This window comes from Oncorhynchus mykiss, chromosome 7, assembly GCF_013265735.2.
Source record: "Oncorhynchus mykiss isolate Arlee chromosome 7, USDA_OmykA_1.1, whole genome shotgun sequence".
Lineage (NCBI taxonomy): Eukaryota > Metazoa > Chordata > Actinopteri > Salmoniformes > Salmonidae > Oncorhynchus > Oncorhynchus mykiss.
The window spans coordinates 44,261,423-44,276,622 of NC_048571.1; the positions used below are offsets into that span (position 1 = coordinate 44,261,423).

A 15,200-nucleotide genomic window follows, 5' to 3' on the forward strand; every position below is an offset into this window, starting at 1 on the left:
TAAGATGTTGATTGTGTGTGTTCCAGCTCTCTATGTCAAAAATAATATGGTTACTGTAAGGTCTTACAACCAACACCTGGCAGCTCTGTCCAGATCAGATGACTGAACTCCATGTTTGTATTTCACGAGTGTGGAAATTGTTCACAGATCTCTGCAAAACACTCACCAACATCAGGGTGAAGTCATTGTATTCAATCCCGTAAGCCACGAAACAGCAAGTTTTCATTTTAATTGGGCACGACACATACATACAAAAAAGTATTTCAAACACAGTACGTCGTAGAATGTCACAGACCATTGAGAAATTACTATACAATAAAATCTTCAATGTTAAATGTTATGTATCTGATTAAGGAAAAAGTATCAGGATAATTTATGGGAATGTCTAGCGAGGCGTGCGTAAGTCAGAGTGGAGTGACTGGCCACTCACCAGTAAACAAGCAACTTGGTACTATTTAATAACATTATCCACAATCATTTATAAATAAGGATTTACAAACTGGAAAACATCTAGTACTCTACTATAATCGAGAATCAAAATGGATTTGGTTGTACCGAGTTGGGGTATCCATTATAATAAACATTGACGCAGATTCAAAAGGTTATAATCATCCTGCTTCACAGTCCAGATTTGCCCCCGCTTGATTGGTGGTCGGGGTTCAGCTCTCCTCCCCAAAGTGCACTTGAGTTGTCACCAGTCCAGGGTGTGTTCAGGCTTCATCTGGTACAAACATCATCGTTGCACTGGGAGGAGATGCAGTGAGATACCGAGGTTATACTACTACATGGATTAACATTCAACAGGGTATTTTACATAGTGCTCTGATAAAGGCTGACTGACTGAAAGTTCAGCCACAATTAAATACATTTGCACATGACTGGAAGTGTGGCAAAGACTTTTGCCTCCAGCACCTTCACTAATCAGCTGTGTGTGCAGTAGATTCTGCATGTTATTACATGGTGAAAGGCCGAAAAATGGGTACTCTTTCATAGATATACTCATAAAGCCAAAACAATAGTTCAAAAACAACTCAGGGGGATGAGGATAATGGAAATACATGGGGTAGGAAACCCTGTTCCTGGAGTGCCGGAGGTACTGCAGGATTTTGTTCCAACTAGGCACCACACCTGAGCTAATTGATCAGTTCAGTGATTGCCTAAATCCAACACATCTGGTCTTCCCCGTCAGTTAAATCCAAAACATGAAGTGACTACAGCTCTCAAAGATCGGGGTGTCCTACCCCTGCTGTACATGTACTCAGACAGGTAAGTCAACTGTGAGTGACATAATAAGCACACTGCTCCAAGGTCACAGTAGTAAGATTTCTCGGATATTCTGCTGCCTACAGTAGTCGTCGAGAGGAAATTGGAGATGTTATTGCGGCCCACACTGTAGGCAGTCTGCGTGCCTGTAGGTGCAAAGCCAGGGGAAGACACGTCACGTTTTTCCATAGCTAGTACTACTATATATACACCATATGTTTTGGACTTCGTCATAGCTACTGTTTTGTTTTAAAGACAGTATTTTCATTTGCTTTTACTTTGTGCCTTTTGAGTTATGTGGGCTGCATTGATGAGGAGTTACTGGTCCTTGGGCTTGATTAATTTATGCTGTAGATAAAGGTTCTGTAGTTTGATTTATGCGACCCAAATATTTTCCTTCTTTCGGACTGCCACTCTCTCAGAGATGTGGTAAGTCAGGAATGGAGAGCTTTTAGTCCATTCTAGAGAAGGGATGAGATTTAATCCATTTTGCTGTCAAATGAAATGCTACAATGGCTGGATTTACAGCCAACTAGGACAGCTAAGTGTTGGCTCAAACATACATTTTAAATCGTCATTGAGAACAGGACTTGGCCTTCAGCCACAGGAACACTCTCCTGCCATAGACGTACAACTGACATTAGGTCTCATAAAAGGTTCAATGACATTAACTTAATTCAGTCCACCAATAACAAAACATAGCTTATTTGCCGTGCAGCACACCTCACAGAAGCTGGCCTGTAGTGTAGAATTTAGGATCCACCTCGCAATGCCCTGCGCACCAAGCCCTGTCCAGGGGAAATCGCCTGGCCTGAGGGAGAGGGTGGAGTAATGTCCCTGGTGCCCCTGGCCAGGGGCAGAGCTGGAGATGCGGTAGGGCACAGGGGCTCCTGGGTGGTGCAGTGGTCTACGGCACTGCATCCCAGTGCAAGAGGCATCACTATAGTACCTGGTTCGAATCCAGGCTGCATCACATCTGGCTGTGATTGGGAGTCCCATAGGGTGGCGCACAATTGGCCCAGCATCATCCGGGTTTGGCCAGTGTAGGCTGCCATGGTAAATAAGATTTTTGTTCTTAACTGACTTGCCTAGTTAAGTAAAGGTAAAATAAAATATAAATAAATCAAATAAAATGCAGGGGACTGAAGTGATTCCCCTGGGAGAAATGGAGCATTTCCAGCTCTGATTCAGACACAGATAGCAGCCTGTGAGTGACACTGTGTTTACTACCAGACAGGCCAGAGGACCTATGTGGGCATATTAACCCACCCACACTGGGTGAGCTGGGGTCATTTCTCACCATGGACAGATTAAGTTGAAACTTGTTCTCCTGTGATTATCAAACAGCCACATGCCTTTTTAACTAATGCTGTCATGTTTAGCTCATGATAACCGTGATAAAATGGCTATCCATGAAATGCATCGCCTTCCGGGCTTACAGACCGCGGCACTGCAATATAGGCGTTGGAGCCTAAAGGCTTATTTCACCCACCTCTTCACCCTTATAAAGAAAGCATAAAGGTTGCTGTGTTCCCGAGCTGGTGAGAGGACATCTGCTTGTCCTTAGCAGTCACGGGGAAACACCCATGCCTTGCTGGCTCTAGGCCTGGCACTGAAGTGTTAGCAGAACATCGGCCTGCCTGAGGGCAGCCTGCAGTTGTGTCCCACATGCTGAGCCTCTTAGGCCTGCAGACATCACTAACAATCACCGGGTCACCAGCCACTCAGTCGTCTGGAAGTATGACTCTGTTTATTTCTCGAGGCATGTGCTTACAAAACCCCTATTGTGTTGTTGAATGACAAACGATGGGTGGGTGGACGTAAACGTGACTATTAGGGATGTAATGATTCACCGACACGCATCGGTCCCTGATTCAAAATGTTGAAGATACGACTGCATCAATCCACATTCCCCAAACTGATCCAAATGTAGCATGCGTCAGTCAGAAAATCCATTTAAAACATTCCGAATTGTCGATTTCCTCAAATGTTTTGCTCATACTAAGTTCTACCTTCCAAAAATACCTCATCTTTTGTGACAACTTATCCTTCAGTGTCGAACTAAGCATATAACTGTGTTGACATTCATAGATCTACAAGTAATTTACAAGTCAACCCCAGGGAATATCAGTAGCATAGTCAAACTGCGCCCATTCACACACTGACCACAGAGGTAAAATAAGAACTGGAGAATGCGTCCAAGATGTCTGTCGTTTCCTATGTAATCTATTCACGTCCACATAGGTTCAAGGTGGCCAGACCGGGCACTCATCGTTAAAGCTCCAATTTGTGTTTATCTGAATGGTGGTTTAAGATAACGCATGATTTAGACAGATTATAACACATTATCTATTAAATCACCAAGAAAGGGTAAATGGAGAGTCTGAAGATTTTCTACAGGTTAAAAATATAAACCCTGCCAGTCTGACCTCTCCCTACAACAAATTATCAACAGCTCAACCTATTCACGGGAACATCCTCAGGAGATGAAACAGCAGCTATGGTATTCTTGGTCTATCTGTTCTCTTCCTGATTCCATAGGAGCACTGAGAAATCATCAGGTTCTCATGGGAGCTATTTCAAAATCTCACACTGTAGGGATATGCTGAAAAACTATTACACCAGCCAAAAAGACCATTGTCAAGGTTCAAAGGACTTTGGAGAATTAAGAGTGATAATACAGGCTGCCTATCTAAAATTGAAGAAGAGATCTGGATCATGGAGTGCAGGCAGAATGTGTGTGGCATTGTCAATAAGGAGTATTCTCTGATATATGTGTGGCTGTGTCTGCACACAGCATCAGTGGGAAAATCACCATAAGGAACTTGTCCGCAGCCTGGAAAAACTCAGCTCTTTATCTCAGAGTGACATGATCAGATCTAAAAATGTTCTACTCTGAGCTCATTCACAACAGCAGGTATCACTAAATCATGATAATATAAATTATTCCAGAACATGGTCTCTCTCAAGAATGTTCTTGTCTTGCCAGTCATTGGTTGGTTGCCAAATTACCTGTGGTCTCTCCCCTGCTTGTACATTGGCTGAGATGTCAAGAGCCTTGGAAATGTCCTCCAATGGTACATAGTCTCCGGGTGAATCCTGGACAAAGTGTAGCAGTACTTTTTCTCCACCTTTATAGTACACAAAACACAGCATGGACAGGCCTGAGATGCATACCAACAACCTCAAATACCAGTCTAGTGTGAACTGATGTTATCACACTGCCCTCTGGTGGAGAGTATAGTACAGTCACAGATAGAACAAGGAGAAGGATGTTTAGGCAGAAGTATAAATCTGAAGCATGTGGTTGGAATTTCCACTCACCACCAAATATTGTGATGAGAGGAAGCCCAGTGGCCAGGAGTGGGAGAAAATGGAGCGAGACTGGGCCGACATTCTGCTAATTTTCTCATCTATGAAACATTTGATCTCAATACAATTTTCTGATGACCAAAAAATGATTATGTGTTATAGACTTTACCCTAATAATTGCGTTGTTTAGAAAGACTGCAAGGGCGAATTGAGTCATTGCACACGCGTACTTCATAGGCATTCACTATTGGAAATATGCAAACGCATGGTAGAACGAACCAATTGGATCTCGCTAGCGCGTGCTTGGTTTTGCCCACCTCCTTGCTTGTTCTGCCTACTATGCTTCATTTGCTCCATTGGCAACGGCATGCTATAGTGCATCTTCGGTTAGTTCTAAAAAATCTTTGGTACAGTACACAAAAAGTGGCCACAGCATTACATCTATTTATGAAAAAAATCCCATGAGGATCTTAACTTATGAAACTTTTTATCACACATGGTTATTTTTTATGTATTTAACTAATATTTGAAAAACGTATCTTTCCAGCAATCAATTCTAATCACAACAGCTTTGATATGTTTTTCCAGACAGGTCAACCCCTGAAAGCTGTATTTCTGACCTATATATGGTTCCGTATGGCGATTATCTGGAATGTACTTCAACCTTTTCTCCCCATGTCTGTGTATGGACCTACCTTTGGCCACGATGAGCATGCCTCCACTCTGTAGGAGGTCCCCAGTGAAGTTCCCCTGGATCCCTTGAGCTTTGGCCTGGAGGACAGAGCAGAGGTCAAATCATGTAAAACACCTTCCAATTCCACTCAGACAGACAGACGAGGACATATACATGCAGTATCAACTGAACAACCCCCCTCCCGTGTCAACCATGAATACAGAAATGCTATTGGACAAAGTGAAATCACAAGCGTTACCTTTGTCGTAACCTCTCGTACTTTCTTCCCCAGTGCTGCAGGAACCACACTCAGAGCCGTGTACCTGTTAACAAATGTAAAATTACAAATGTAAGTTATTTTCAAGAGCTATTTTTCATCTTGGCAGTCCAAGTAGTACACCTAGGGAAGTAAATAGTACTCAGACGACCCAGCTTACCTTTTGAAGCCCAGATCCTTGTAGCATTGCTTTTTCTCGTCAATGTAAAGGTCTGCCACAGAAGACAACAGGAGGATAATGATACGATCAACAAATTCTCAAAAGTCTTACTATGGCAGGGCCTTTATGGTCGGCTGTGGAATCCATCAGGAGGCAAGTTTATTGCTTTCCTAGTAAATGGCCATAACTATGTAACGATGGCTACTTAGGACACTCCCGCTTGCACTGAGTGTTACAAAAGGAAGCTACATATGTTGTGTAAGGGTGACAAAGCTTCTATTGATTCTAAATGACAAACTGTCATTAAAATGTAAAATGGTATTCAAAGATCAATATATTTTTATATACTTTAAAAAAAAATATATATATATATATATATATATATATATATATATATATACTATTTAAGTAAATATTTTATTTGCTTAAAAAAAAAAGTGTATTTAACTTTTTTTTTTCAAGTCATTTGTGCTTGAATACATTTGTGGTTGCATGAGAATTCAAAAAGGCTGGGTTGTAGACATCATTAGTGTATTGACACTTACAGCCAACTGTAATGTGACTTTGGACAACTGACTCTGTGCCCCCAATCGAGAATGTGTTTTTTTGCAAAGCAGCAATGGTTTTTCTAACCTCCTTTGAAGAATCCCCCCTCCTTAAACTCCTCCAGGCCTGTCTCCTCAGGTCCAATGCCCACCAGGGCGATGCCGTGGGCTGTCAGGTCTGGTTCCAGTTTACTGATCTCTGCAGCTGTCCAGCGGCACACCTGGCAGCCAAACCTGCGCAGGAAGAACAGCACCACAGGCTTGTCACTCCATAAAGACTGGAGCTCCACACTCTGCAACAAATGACAGAGAAAAATGACATGTTATGAAATATTGAGGGAGGGAGGTTACCTCCCTGAATAGTTATCTGTATCTGTTTAAATTGAATGAAGTACATTTAGTGGCTCACAAACAATGGCTGAGTGAATAATCAATGTAAAAAAGTCAGTCAGAACAAAGTAACACTTTCATGTTATGAAACATTGAAGGAGTGAGGAGGGAGGCAGGATAGAAGTCAGCAAGGGAGTGGGAGGTATGAAACATTGAGAGAGTGAGGAGGGAGGCAGGATAGAAGTCAGCAAGGGAGAGTGGGAGGTATGAAACATTGACGGAGTGGGGAGGGAGGCAGGATAGAAGTCAGCAAGGGAGAGCGGGAGATATGAACATTGAGAGCATGAGGAGGGAGGCAGGATAGAAGTCAGCAAGGGAGAGCGGGAGGTATGAAACATTGAAGGAGTGAGGAGGGAGGCAGGATAGAAGTCAGCAAGGGAGAGCGGGAGGTATGAAACATTGAAGGAGTGAGGAGGGAGGCAGGATAGAAGTCAGCAAGGGAGAGTGGGAGGTATGAAACATTGAGAGAGTGAGGAGGGAGGCAGGATAGAAGTCAGCAAGGGAGAGCGGGAGGTATGAAACGTTGAGGGAGGTGATAGATAGGGAGTGGTTGAGATGGGGAAGATCAATGTTTATGCTCCCTCTACTGAATTGTATTGATCATTTTGACCCATACCTAGGGGATGCCATTTACAATTTGCTGCAATAATAATATGGATGAAGAGGTAATGATAAGGTTGTGATTTCAGCAATGGAGGGATTATATCAATCATTAAAGTGCTGCTTGTGTCTCGCAAAGTAGCGAGTTAGCTGGCTAGGAAAGCCGTTCACGACCTTTCTAACCCTGGCACAACCTGATAAAGAGAAAACAGATCTGTTCAAACCAGTAAAAACCTGGGTCTATATCTACTTATTATTGTAAATTACACAAGGAGGGAGTAGGTCTCGAACCCTCGACCTTCTATCCCAAAGTCCAGCGCGCTATCGACTGTGTCGCAAAACCATGCTGGTGCGGCAGAGTCGATATCCTCGCTTATAAACCCAGGATCGTTACATCTTCCAAATCAGCTAGCTTACACTAGCTAGGAGCCTAAACCCACCATTATCTCACACACACATTGACGTTTCAACACATACGTACCTCTCCAGAAACACTCTTCAACAAGTTCGTTCCAACTGGCTTTAGTTCAATCTTGGCCATTTCCACAGAATGTATTGAATTGGCTAGAGACAAAATACGTGAGTAAAAACGACTTACACAACAGACTATAGTAGACACGCTAGTTGCACAACGAGCCGGCTAAGCGAATGTACAACGACCACGCCTATTTCCATATTGATATCCAATCACAATCGAGAACAGCACCCTGGCGCGATGAACGCACGTGGGCGGGTTTGATAACATAAAGTATACATTTTTATGAGCAGATACAAAGTCGCCTATATTCTAATTTCCAGTATTGTTGAGTAAAGTGAATAGCTGGGATTATATATAGCTATGTATTCAAAGATGGTATAATTTCACGCAGCTTTTGAAGCACAAAACAGACATATTTTCAAGTTTCAAGTATTATTACTATATGTACGGGTTTACACCAGCCTGGTCTCATAAACTAGACGTAACACAGTCAATTTAAATCCGGAACTCTCAAATTAGTATGATATGATCTTTGGTTACGTAAGACAGAAGGTTACTTAAGGCAGACAGTAGGTAGGTGTATAATGTGAACGTCTAGCAACCCAATGTTTGCGTGTTTGAATCTCATTACAGACAACTTTAGGTACTTGCTACTTTGCAACTACTTAGCATGTTAGTCAACCCTAACACCTAACCACTAGCCTAGCTAATTTTAGCCATCTAGCTAAGGTTTACGTTAGCTACAACAAATTGGAATTTGTAACATATAGTAGTAATTCTAATTCGTAGCATACCATACACATTGTAATTGGTAGTAGTTCATATGAAATGGATGATGGACATCCACAAAATAATACATACCATATGAAATTAAACATATCATACTAATTAAAATATCACGTGTTTACATGTATTATGTTATGTCTACCCCTGAGTCCAGGTTGCATACAGGTAGAATGCAGGTTTCCTTCTCGAACAATGCAACAACTAGAAATAATAAAAGATAAGAATACGAACAAAAAGTAAATGGCCCTGTAGAATATAATACATATTTTAGCATAAATCTAATACAGGAGCCACCATTTTTTGTCCAATATTTACACGTATTTGGGGAAGGTGGGATTGGTGGGCAAGTATTCAAATTGTGCAATATTTAGCAATCGTAATAGTCCTGCACAGTAGACAGGTCATAACACCCATAGAACCTAGCGGTCAAACACCGAAATGGTTCCAATCGTTTTTTCAGCATTAATGTTTCACTTTGTGAATTTTACAAACACTTCAAAATAAGTATGTGTTTGGTGTAGGCCTACCTCAGCGTGATGTTTTGATTACCATGTAATTTTCTCATGGACACGGTGAGTATTCTCGATATATTCACCTCGAATTTACAAAAAAAAATTGAAACGCTAATTAGCTACAGAGAAGAGCTCACTCAGCAAGACTACAAATTCCTGCAGGAAGCTCCTGCTTGTCATTATCAGTCAACATTGTCAGCTACCGTTCACCAGCGCGATCAGAGACCTGTGCCCAATTCATGACTAATCCATGTGCCAAATTAAAATCAAATCAAATGTATTTGTTACATGCACCGAATACAAAACAGTGAAATAACAGTGACATTCTTACTTACAAGCCCTTAACCAACAATGCAGTTTTAAGAAAATCCTTACAAAAGTAAGAGATAAGAATAACAAACAATTAAAGAGCAGCAGTAAATATACAGGGGGTACCGGTACAGAGTCAATGTGTCAATGTGCAGGGGGCACTGTTGTCGAGGTAATTATGTACATGTAGGTGGAGTTATTAAAGTGGCTATGCATAGATAATAACAGAGTAGCAGCAGCGTGGGGGGTGGGGGGGGGGGGGGGGGGGGGGGGCAATACAAATAGTCTGAGTAGCCATTTGATTAGCTGTTCAGGAGTCTTATGGCTTGGCGGGTAGACGCTGTTTAGAAGCGGGTAGACTTGGCGCTCCAGTACCGCTTGCAGTGCAGTAGCAGAGAAAACAGTATGGCTAGGGTGGCGGGAGTATTTTACCATTTTTAAGGCCTTCCTCTGACACCGCCTGGTATAGAGGTCCTGGATTGGCAGAAGCTTGGCCCGGTGATGTACTGGGCCGTACGCACTACCCTCTGTAGTGCCTTGCGGTCGGAGGCCAAGCAGTTGCCATACCAGGCAGTGATGCAACCCGTCAGGATGCTCCCGATGGTGCAGCTGTAGAACCTTTTAAGGATTTTTTTATTTTTTTTTTATTTCACCAGGTAGCCTAGTTGAGAACAAGTTCTCATTTACCACTGCGACCTGGCCAAGATAAAGCAAAGCAGTGTGACACAGACAACACAGAGTTACACATGAAGTAACATGGAATAAACAATAAACAAGCCAATAACACAATAAACAAGTCAATGACACAGTAGGGGAAAAAAGTATATATACAGTGTGTGCAAAAGGCACGAGGAGGTAGGAAATAAATAGGCCATAGTAGCAAAGAATTACAATTTAGCAGATTAACACTGGAGTGATAAATGAGCAGATTATGTGCAAGTAGAGATACTGGTGTGCAAAAGAGCAGAAAAGTAAATAAAAACAGTATGGGGATGAGGTAGGTAGATTGGGTGGGCTATTTACAGATGGACTATGTACAGGATCTGAGGACCCATGCCAAATCTTTTCAGTCTCCTGAGGGGGAAAAGGTGTTGTCGTGCCCTCTTCACGACTATCTTGGTGTGTTTGGACCATGATAGTCTGTTGGTGATGTGGACGTCAAGGAACTTGAAGCTCTCAACCTGCTCCACTACAGCCCTGTCGATGAGAATGGGGGCGTGCTCGGTCCTCCTTTTCCTGTAGTCCACAATCTCCTGTGTCTTGCTCACGTTGAGGGAGAGGTTGTTGTCTTTGCACCACACGGTCAGGTCTCTGACCTCTTCCCTATAGGATGTCTCATCGTTGTCGTTGGTCATGCCTACCACTGTTGTCGTCAGCAAACTTGGTGTTGGAGTCTTGCTTTGCAGTCATGAGTGAACAGGGAGTACAGGAGGCGACTGAACACGCACCCCTGAGGGGCCCCCGTGGCGGATGTGTTGTTACCGACCCTTACCACTTGGGGGCGGCCTGTCAGGACATCCAGGATCCAGTTGCAGAGGGAGGTGTTCCGTCCCAGGGAAATTAAAGGGTTTTACTTCTTCCGTATCAGCTAGCTACTAAGTACACTTTAACTAGTAACTAGTTATAGTAGATTGTGTTACTTAGCCTAGATAATTGTACAGTATGTCGACTTATGTCCATTTCAGACCTTATGGAATTTAAGGATGAGCATAAGAGCATTGAAAGGGGAGAGGACCCCTAAATCTGTCCATGTGGAGAATTGTGAGGGATAACATTTGGGTTGGTGAGTGAAGTAGCATTGGCTCATAGGGCAGGAGCCCATCTCCTGTTTCTGTAGCTTGATGTACAAGTACACCCACTGGATATGACCGTCGTCTATCGCAGAGCCTTATCTCCAATCTGTCTCCTTAATGCGGAGTGCCAAGCAGAGATGCATCATGTCCCATTTTTAGTCTTTGGGATGACTCAGCCAGGGATTGAACTCACAACCTTCCATTCTCAGGGCCAAAACTAATCACAATGCCATTGAGTTGTGTAGCAGTTAAGTTAAAGCATCTTAGCAATACAATGTGTTCTGTATAGCTGCTAACATTCAGGGAAAGAACCACTTAATTATATAATCACTAACCAGATTATATTGCAAGAACTCAGTTCTAGAATGTTGTCATTAATGAGAATTAATCAAAGTCTATTGACATTCAGAATTGACTTTGTTTAGACATCCAGCCTGTATTGTAGTTTCATGACCAGAGACAAATATTGAAAAGCACAGTATTTAGTCAGTGGTACATGCATTCAGTCTTGATTTATAGGATCCTTCCCAATATATGATTGATATGTCAAGTGGTAAAATCCCAAGTTAACAATTAAAAGTTTATGGAAAAACTGCATGTGAAAATGACAGCTTAAGTATTCTACAGGTGCAATGTCATAAAGCTAAATATTCAAACCGAAGCAAATGTATTTGTCACATACACATGGTTAGCAGATGTTAATGCGAGTGTAGCGAAATGCTGGTGCCTCTAGTTCCGATAATGCAGTACTAACCAACGAGTAATAACAATTCCAAAACTACTACCTTATACACACACACACACACACGTGTAAAGGGATAAAGAATATGTACATAAAGCTATATGAATGAGTGATGGTACAGAACAGCATAGGCAAGATGCAGTAAATGGTATAGAGTACAGTATATACATATGAGATGAGTAATGTAGGGTATGTAAACATTATATTAAGTAGCATTGTTTAAAGTGGCTAGTGATATATTTTACATCAATTCAGTATATAGCACATTTCTTGCATTGAAAGGCATGTGGCACTTAACATCCTGCCAGGGGATTCCCTCTACCACATGTGAATGACTCCGTGGAGCTTGTAAGTGTAGCCATGCAGCTTATCTTGGCGGTTCACAATGTTGACCTTGCAGATGTGGAATCCAAGTGGAGGAAGCCAGCTGTGCCCAAGCAGGTGCAGTCAGTAGAGGCCCTGTACACAGCCCTCTGTCCCGAGAGCCCACAGAGGAGGATCTTCAGTGGCTAAGAAACCATCTCCGGGGCACGTTCAGTGGAATGGCGTGTCTCCTTGAACCTGCGCCAGAACAAAAACGCTATCCTCCATCAGTACCCAGGTGTTGTTAAAAAAAAAAAAAAAAGGGGCACCTGGGGCATGCAGGCATTCTGGCTGGCATGGTGCTATCAGTGGAGCAGCAGGAGGCTGTGCGGCAGGCAACAGTTGGACAGCGCACCAACCCCAACTGGCACATCATGAGGGAGGTTGACGGCCAGCAAATATGGAGCAGTGGTTACTCCCCTCACTGCTAAAAAGGGTCCTCATCACAATCAATGGATGGGGTGTGGTCTGTAAATTGGGGCACAGATTACAAAGAGGGAATCAAGGCATTCATCCCTGGCTACAGGGATGGATGTGCAGGAGTCAGGGCTTGGGGTCACAGGTCTGGGATCCTGGGTGCCTCACTGGATGGTCTGGTGGGCACCACAGCAGTGCTGGAGGTCAAGTGTACCTACGGTGCAAGGGACCTTACCATTGAAGAGGCAGTGAAGTAGAAGGATTTCTCTAGCAAGGACAGAGGGTTTTATAGCCTCCGTGAAAACCATCTTTACTGGCACCAAGGTCAGCACATGCGTCTTCGCTGTGTGGACAACCAAAGCCTCCAGCAACATCCAGCATGACAACCTCTGACACTCATTTTGCTCCTCCTCCTGTCAGGACCTGTTTTCAGGGAAGGCAATGGTCCACAAATATTCCACAGTTCATACGTGCACACACACTTCCCAGAAAAGGTTATATTACATACAAGTAGGGTTGCAAACATTTCCATGGGAAGACTGGGAATTGCTTAAAAATCACCACAAAAGTTACTTGACAGTGGACCTTTGTTGGATACACAAGCCACATCTAGGTCTTTGGGCATATTTTGGTTAAACTATCCCCAATTGCAACCCTCTGCATGTACAGTGCATTCTTCCCTCACATACAGCTGATTATCAAGAACTTGCACTAATGAGATGCTATCGAGCCCATACTACTACACTGTCTGAGCCAAGGACTGCATGGTTTCTGGTAAGTTTTGATTACAATACTGGGTGGGGTGAATGTATTTTATGACATACATTATTTTTTGTTAACTAGTAAATAGTAGCCTCCAGCAAAGTGTATTTTAATCATTTCTAACTTGTTAACAATTTCTTCTAGTTTGTTTTTGCTACCATGTGGGTTTTAGTTTGCTTGAGCCTGCTAACTGCGTGTTAATAAACCTGTTAACATACATGTTTCATTTTAAAACATTTATCTTACAAAGGAGTTGTTTAATCTATCTGCTTAACTAATTGTGTTTTTACACCTTTTTTTCTAATCTTTACAGGAAAATGCCACGGGCACTATCTGATGCGTGGAGACATTTCATTGCAGCTAATATAGAAGGAAAAGCTGTGTACATTTGCAAATACTGTGCCAAATATGTGAAGAACGCAACAAAGACGCAGAATTTGGCCAAGTGCATAAAATTCCCTCAGCGCTCACAACAAGCAGCCTCTGACAAAAGTCCCTCTACTTCTATTCGATAGAAACAGCTCATGGTCCTCCTAGAATCCAATTTTTTAAAACTCAAATGGAGGAACCTAGTCAGAAATGCTGATAATGTTTTGCTCGATCTGTGTACATAACTGATACACCTCTGATGCTCACAGGCAATGTGTATTGGAAGAGATTTCTGAATGTTCTTTGCCCAGCATACACCCCTCCAATCAGACTTGCTTTATCTACTCATTTGCTGGATGCAGAGTTCAATAGAGTTCAAGTGAAGGTCAAGCATATCAGAAAGCAGACTATTGCAATCATCTGATGGGTGATCGAATGTTTGTGGGAAAGGAATAATTAACTACATCGCCACCCCTCAACCAGTATTCTATAAGAGAACAGACACACCGGTCTCTACATTGCAGATGAACTGAAGGCAATCAAATGACCTAGGACCACAGAAGGTATTTGTACTGATGACCGACAATGCTGCGAACGTGAAGGCTGCTTGGTCTAAAGTGGAGTCCAACCCTCACATCAACCATTGGCTGTGCTGCTCATGCATTGAATCTGTTCCTCAAGGACATCATGGCACTGAAAGGAAACTCTACAAGAGAACCAAGGAATTGGTTAGGTATGTGATGGGTCATCAAGTTATAGCAGCAACCTACCTCACCAAGCAAAGTGAGAAGAATAAGAGCACCATATTGAAGTTGTCCATAAACACCCTTTGGGGTTGTGTTGTCAAGTTTGACAGTCACCTGGAGGGGAAGGAGTCTCGCCAAGAAATGGCCACGTCACAGTCTGCTGATATGGACAGCCCCATCAAGAGGATCCTTCTGGTTGAAGCATTTTGGGAGAGAGTGGTAAGCAGCCTGAAACCTATAGCAGTAGCCATTGCACAGCTTGAGGGAGACAATGCCATACTGTCTGATGTTCAGATGCTGCTTGCAGGTGTAAGAAGAAATCCGTACTGCCCTGCCCACTTCACTGTTGCTTCAAGCAGAACAAACTGCAGTCCTGACATACATAAAGAAGCATGAAGAACCATGCACGTCACAGCATACACGGGACAGTCAATATTCCCTTTTGTTGTTCAGTGAAATCATCATGTGAAGAGTCAACTAATTTAAAGTTCATTTTGTAACACCACATTAATTTCTCTATTGGAAGGATTTAATCATTTGCAATTATGTCTACTTATGTTAAGGTCTATGTTTCTGTCTCCATATAAAATATCCAATGCAAAAATAAACATTTAAAATGGTATTCATATTAATTCCCATATATTTCCATTAATTCCCATGGAAAGTTTCCACCTCTGAATATTCCCCAAAATGTGCAACCCTA

The 15,200-nt window shown here is 42.5% G+C and overlaps 1 protein-coding gene across 1 annotated transcript; it reads right to left on the reverse strand.

The window, feature by feature from the left end:
- Nucleotides 1-205: 205 nt before the first annotated feature.
- prxl2b (peroxiredoxin like 2B) lies at nucleotides 206-7,883 on the reverse strand. The gene is made up of 7 exons (XM_021609388.2): nucleotides 7,702-7,883; nucleotides 6,319-6,523; nucleotides 5,686-5,737; nucleotides 5,508-5,571; nucleotides 5,271-5,346; nucleotides 4,276-4,394; nucleotides 206-744 (listed from the first exon to the last, which is right to left on the reverse strand). Exons 1-7 carry the CDS (start codon nucleotides 7,759-7,761, stop codon nucleotides 718-720), a joined length of 603 nt encoding a protein of 200 aa, XP_021465063.1. The 5' UTR covers nucleotides 7,762-7,883; the 3' UTR covers nucleotides 206-717.
- Nucleotides 7,884-15,200: the final 7,317 nt, after the last annotated feature.

What these genes read in the sequence shown, in the direction of transcription:
- prxl2b (XM_021609388.2), bottom strand. Translation starts at nt 7,761, where the DNA reads ATGGCCAAGATTGAACTAAAGCCAGTTGGAACGAACTTGTTGAAGAGT. An exon ending in AAGGATCTGGGCTTCAAAAG is followed by an intron (nt 5,572 to 5,685) that starts GTAAGCTGGGTC and finishes ATTTGTTAACAG; the next exon opens with GTACACGGCTCTGAGTGTGG. An exon ending in CATGCTCATCGTGGCCAAAG is followed by an intron (nt 4,395 to 5,270) that starts GTAGGTCCATAC and finishes TGTACTATAAAG; the next exon opens with GTGGAGAAAAAGTACTGCTA.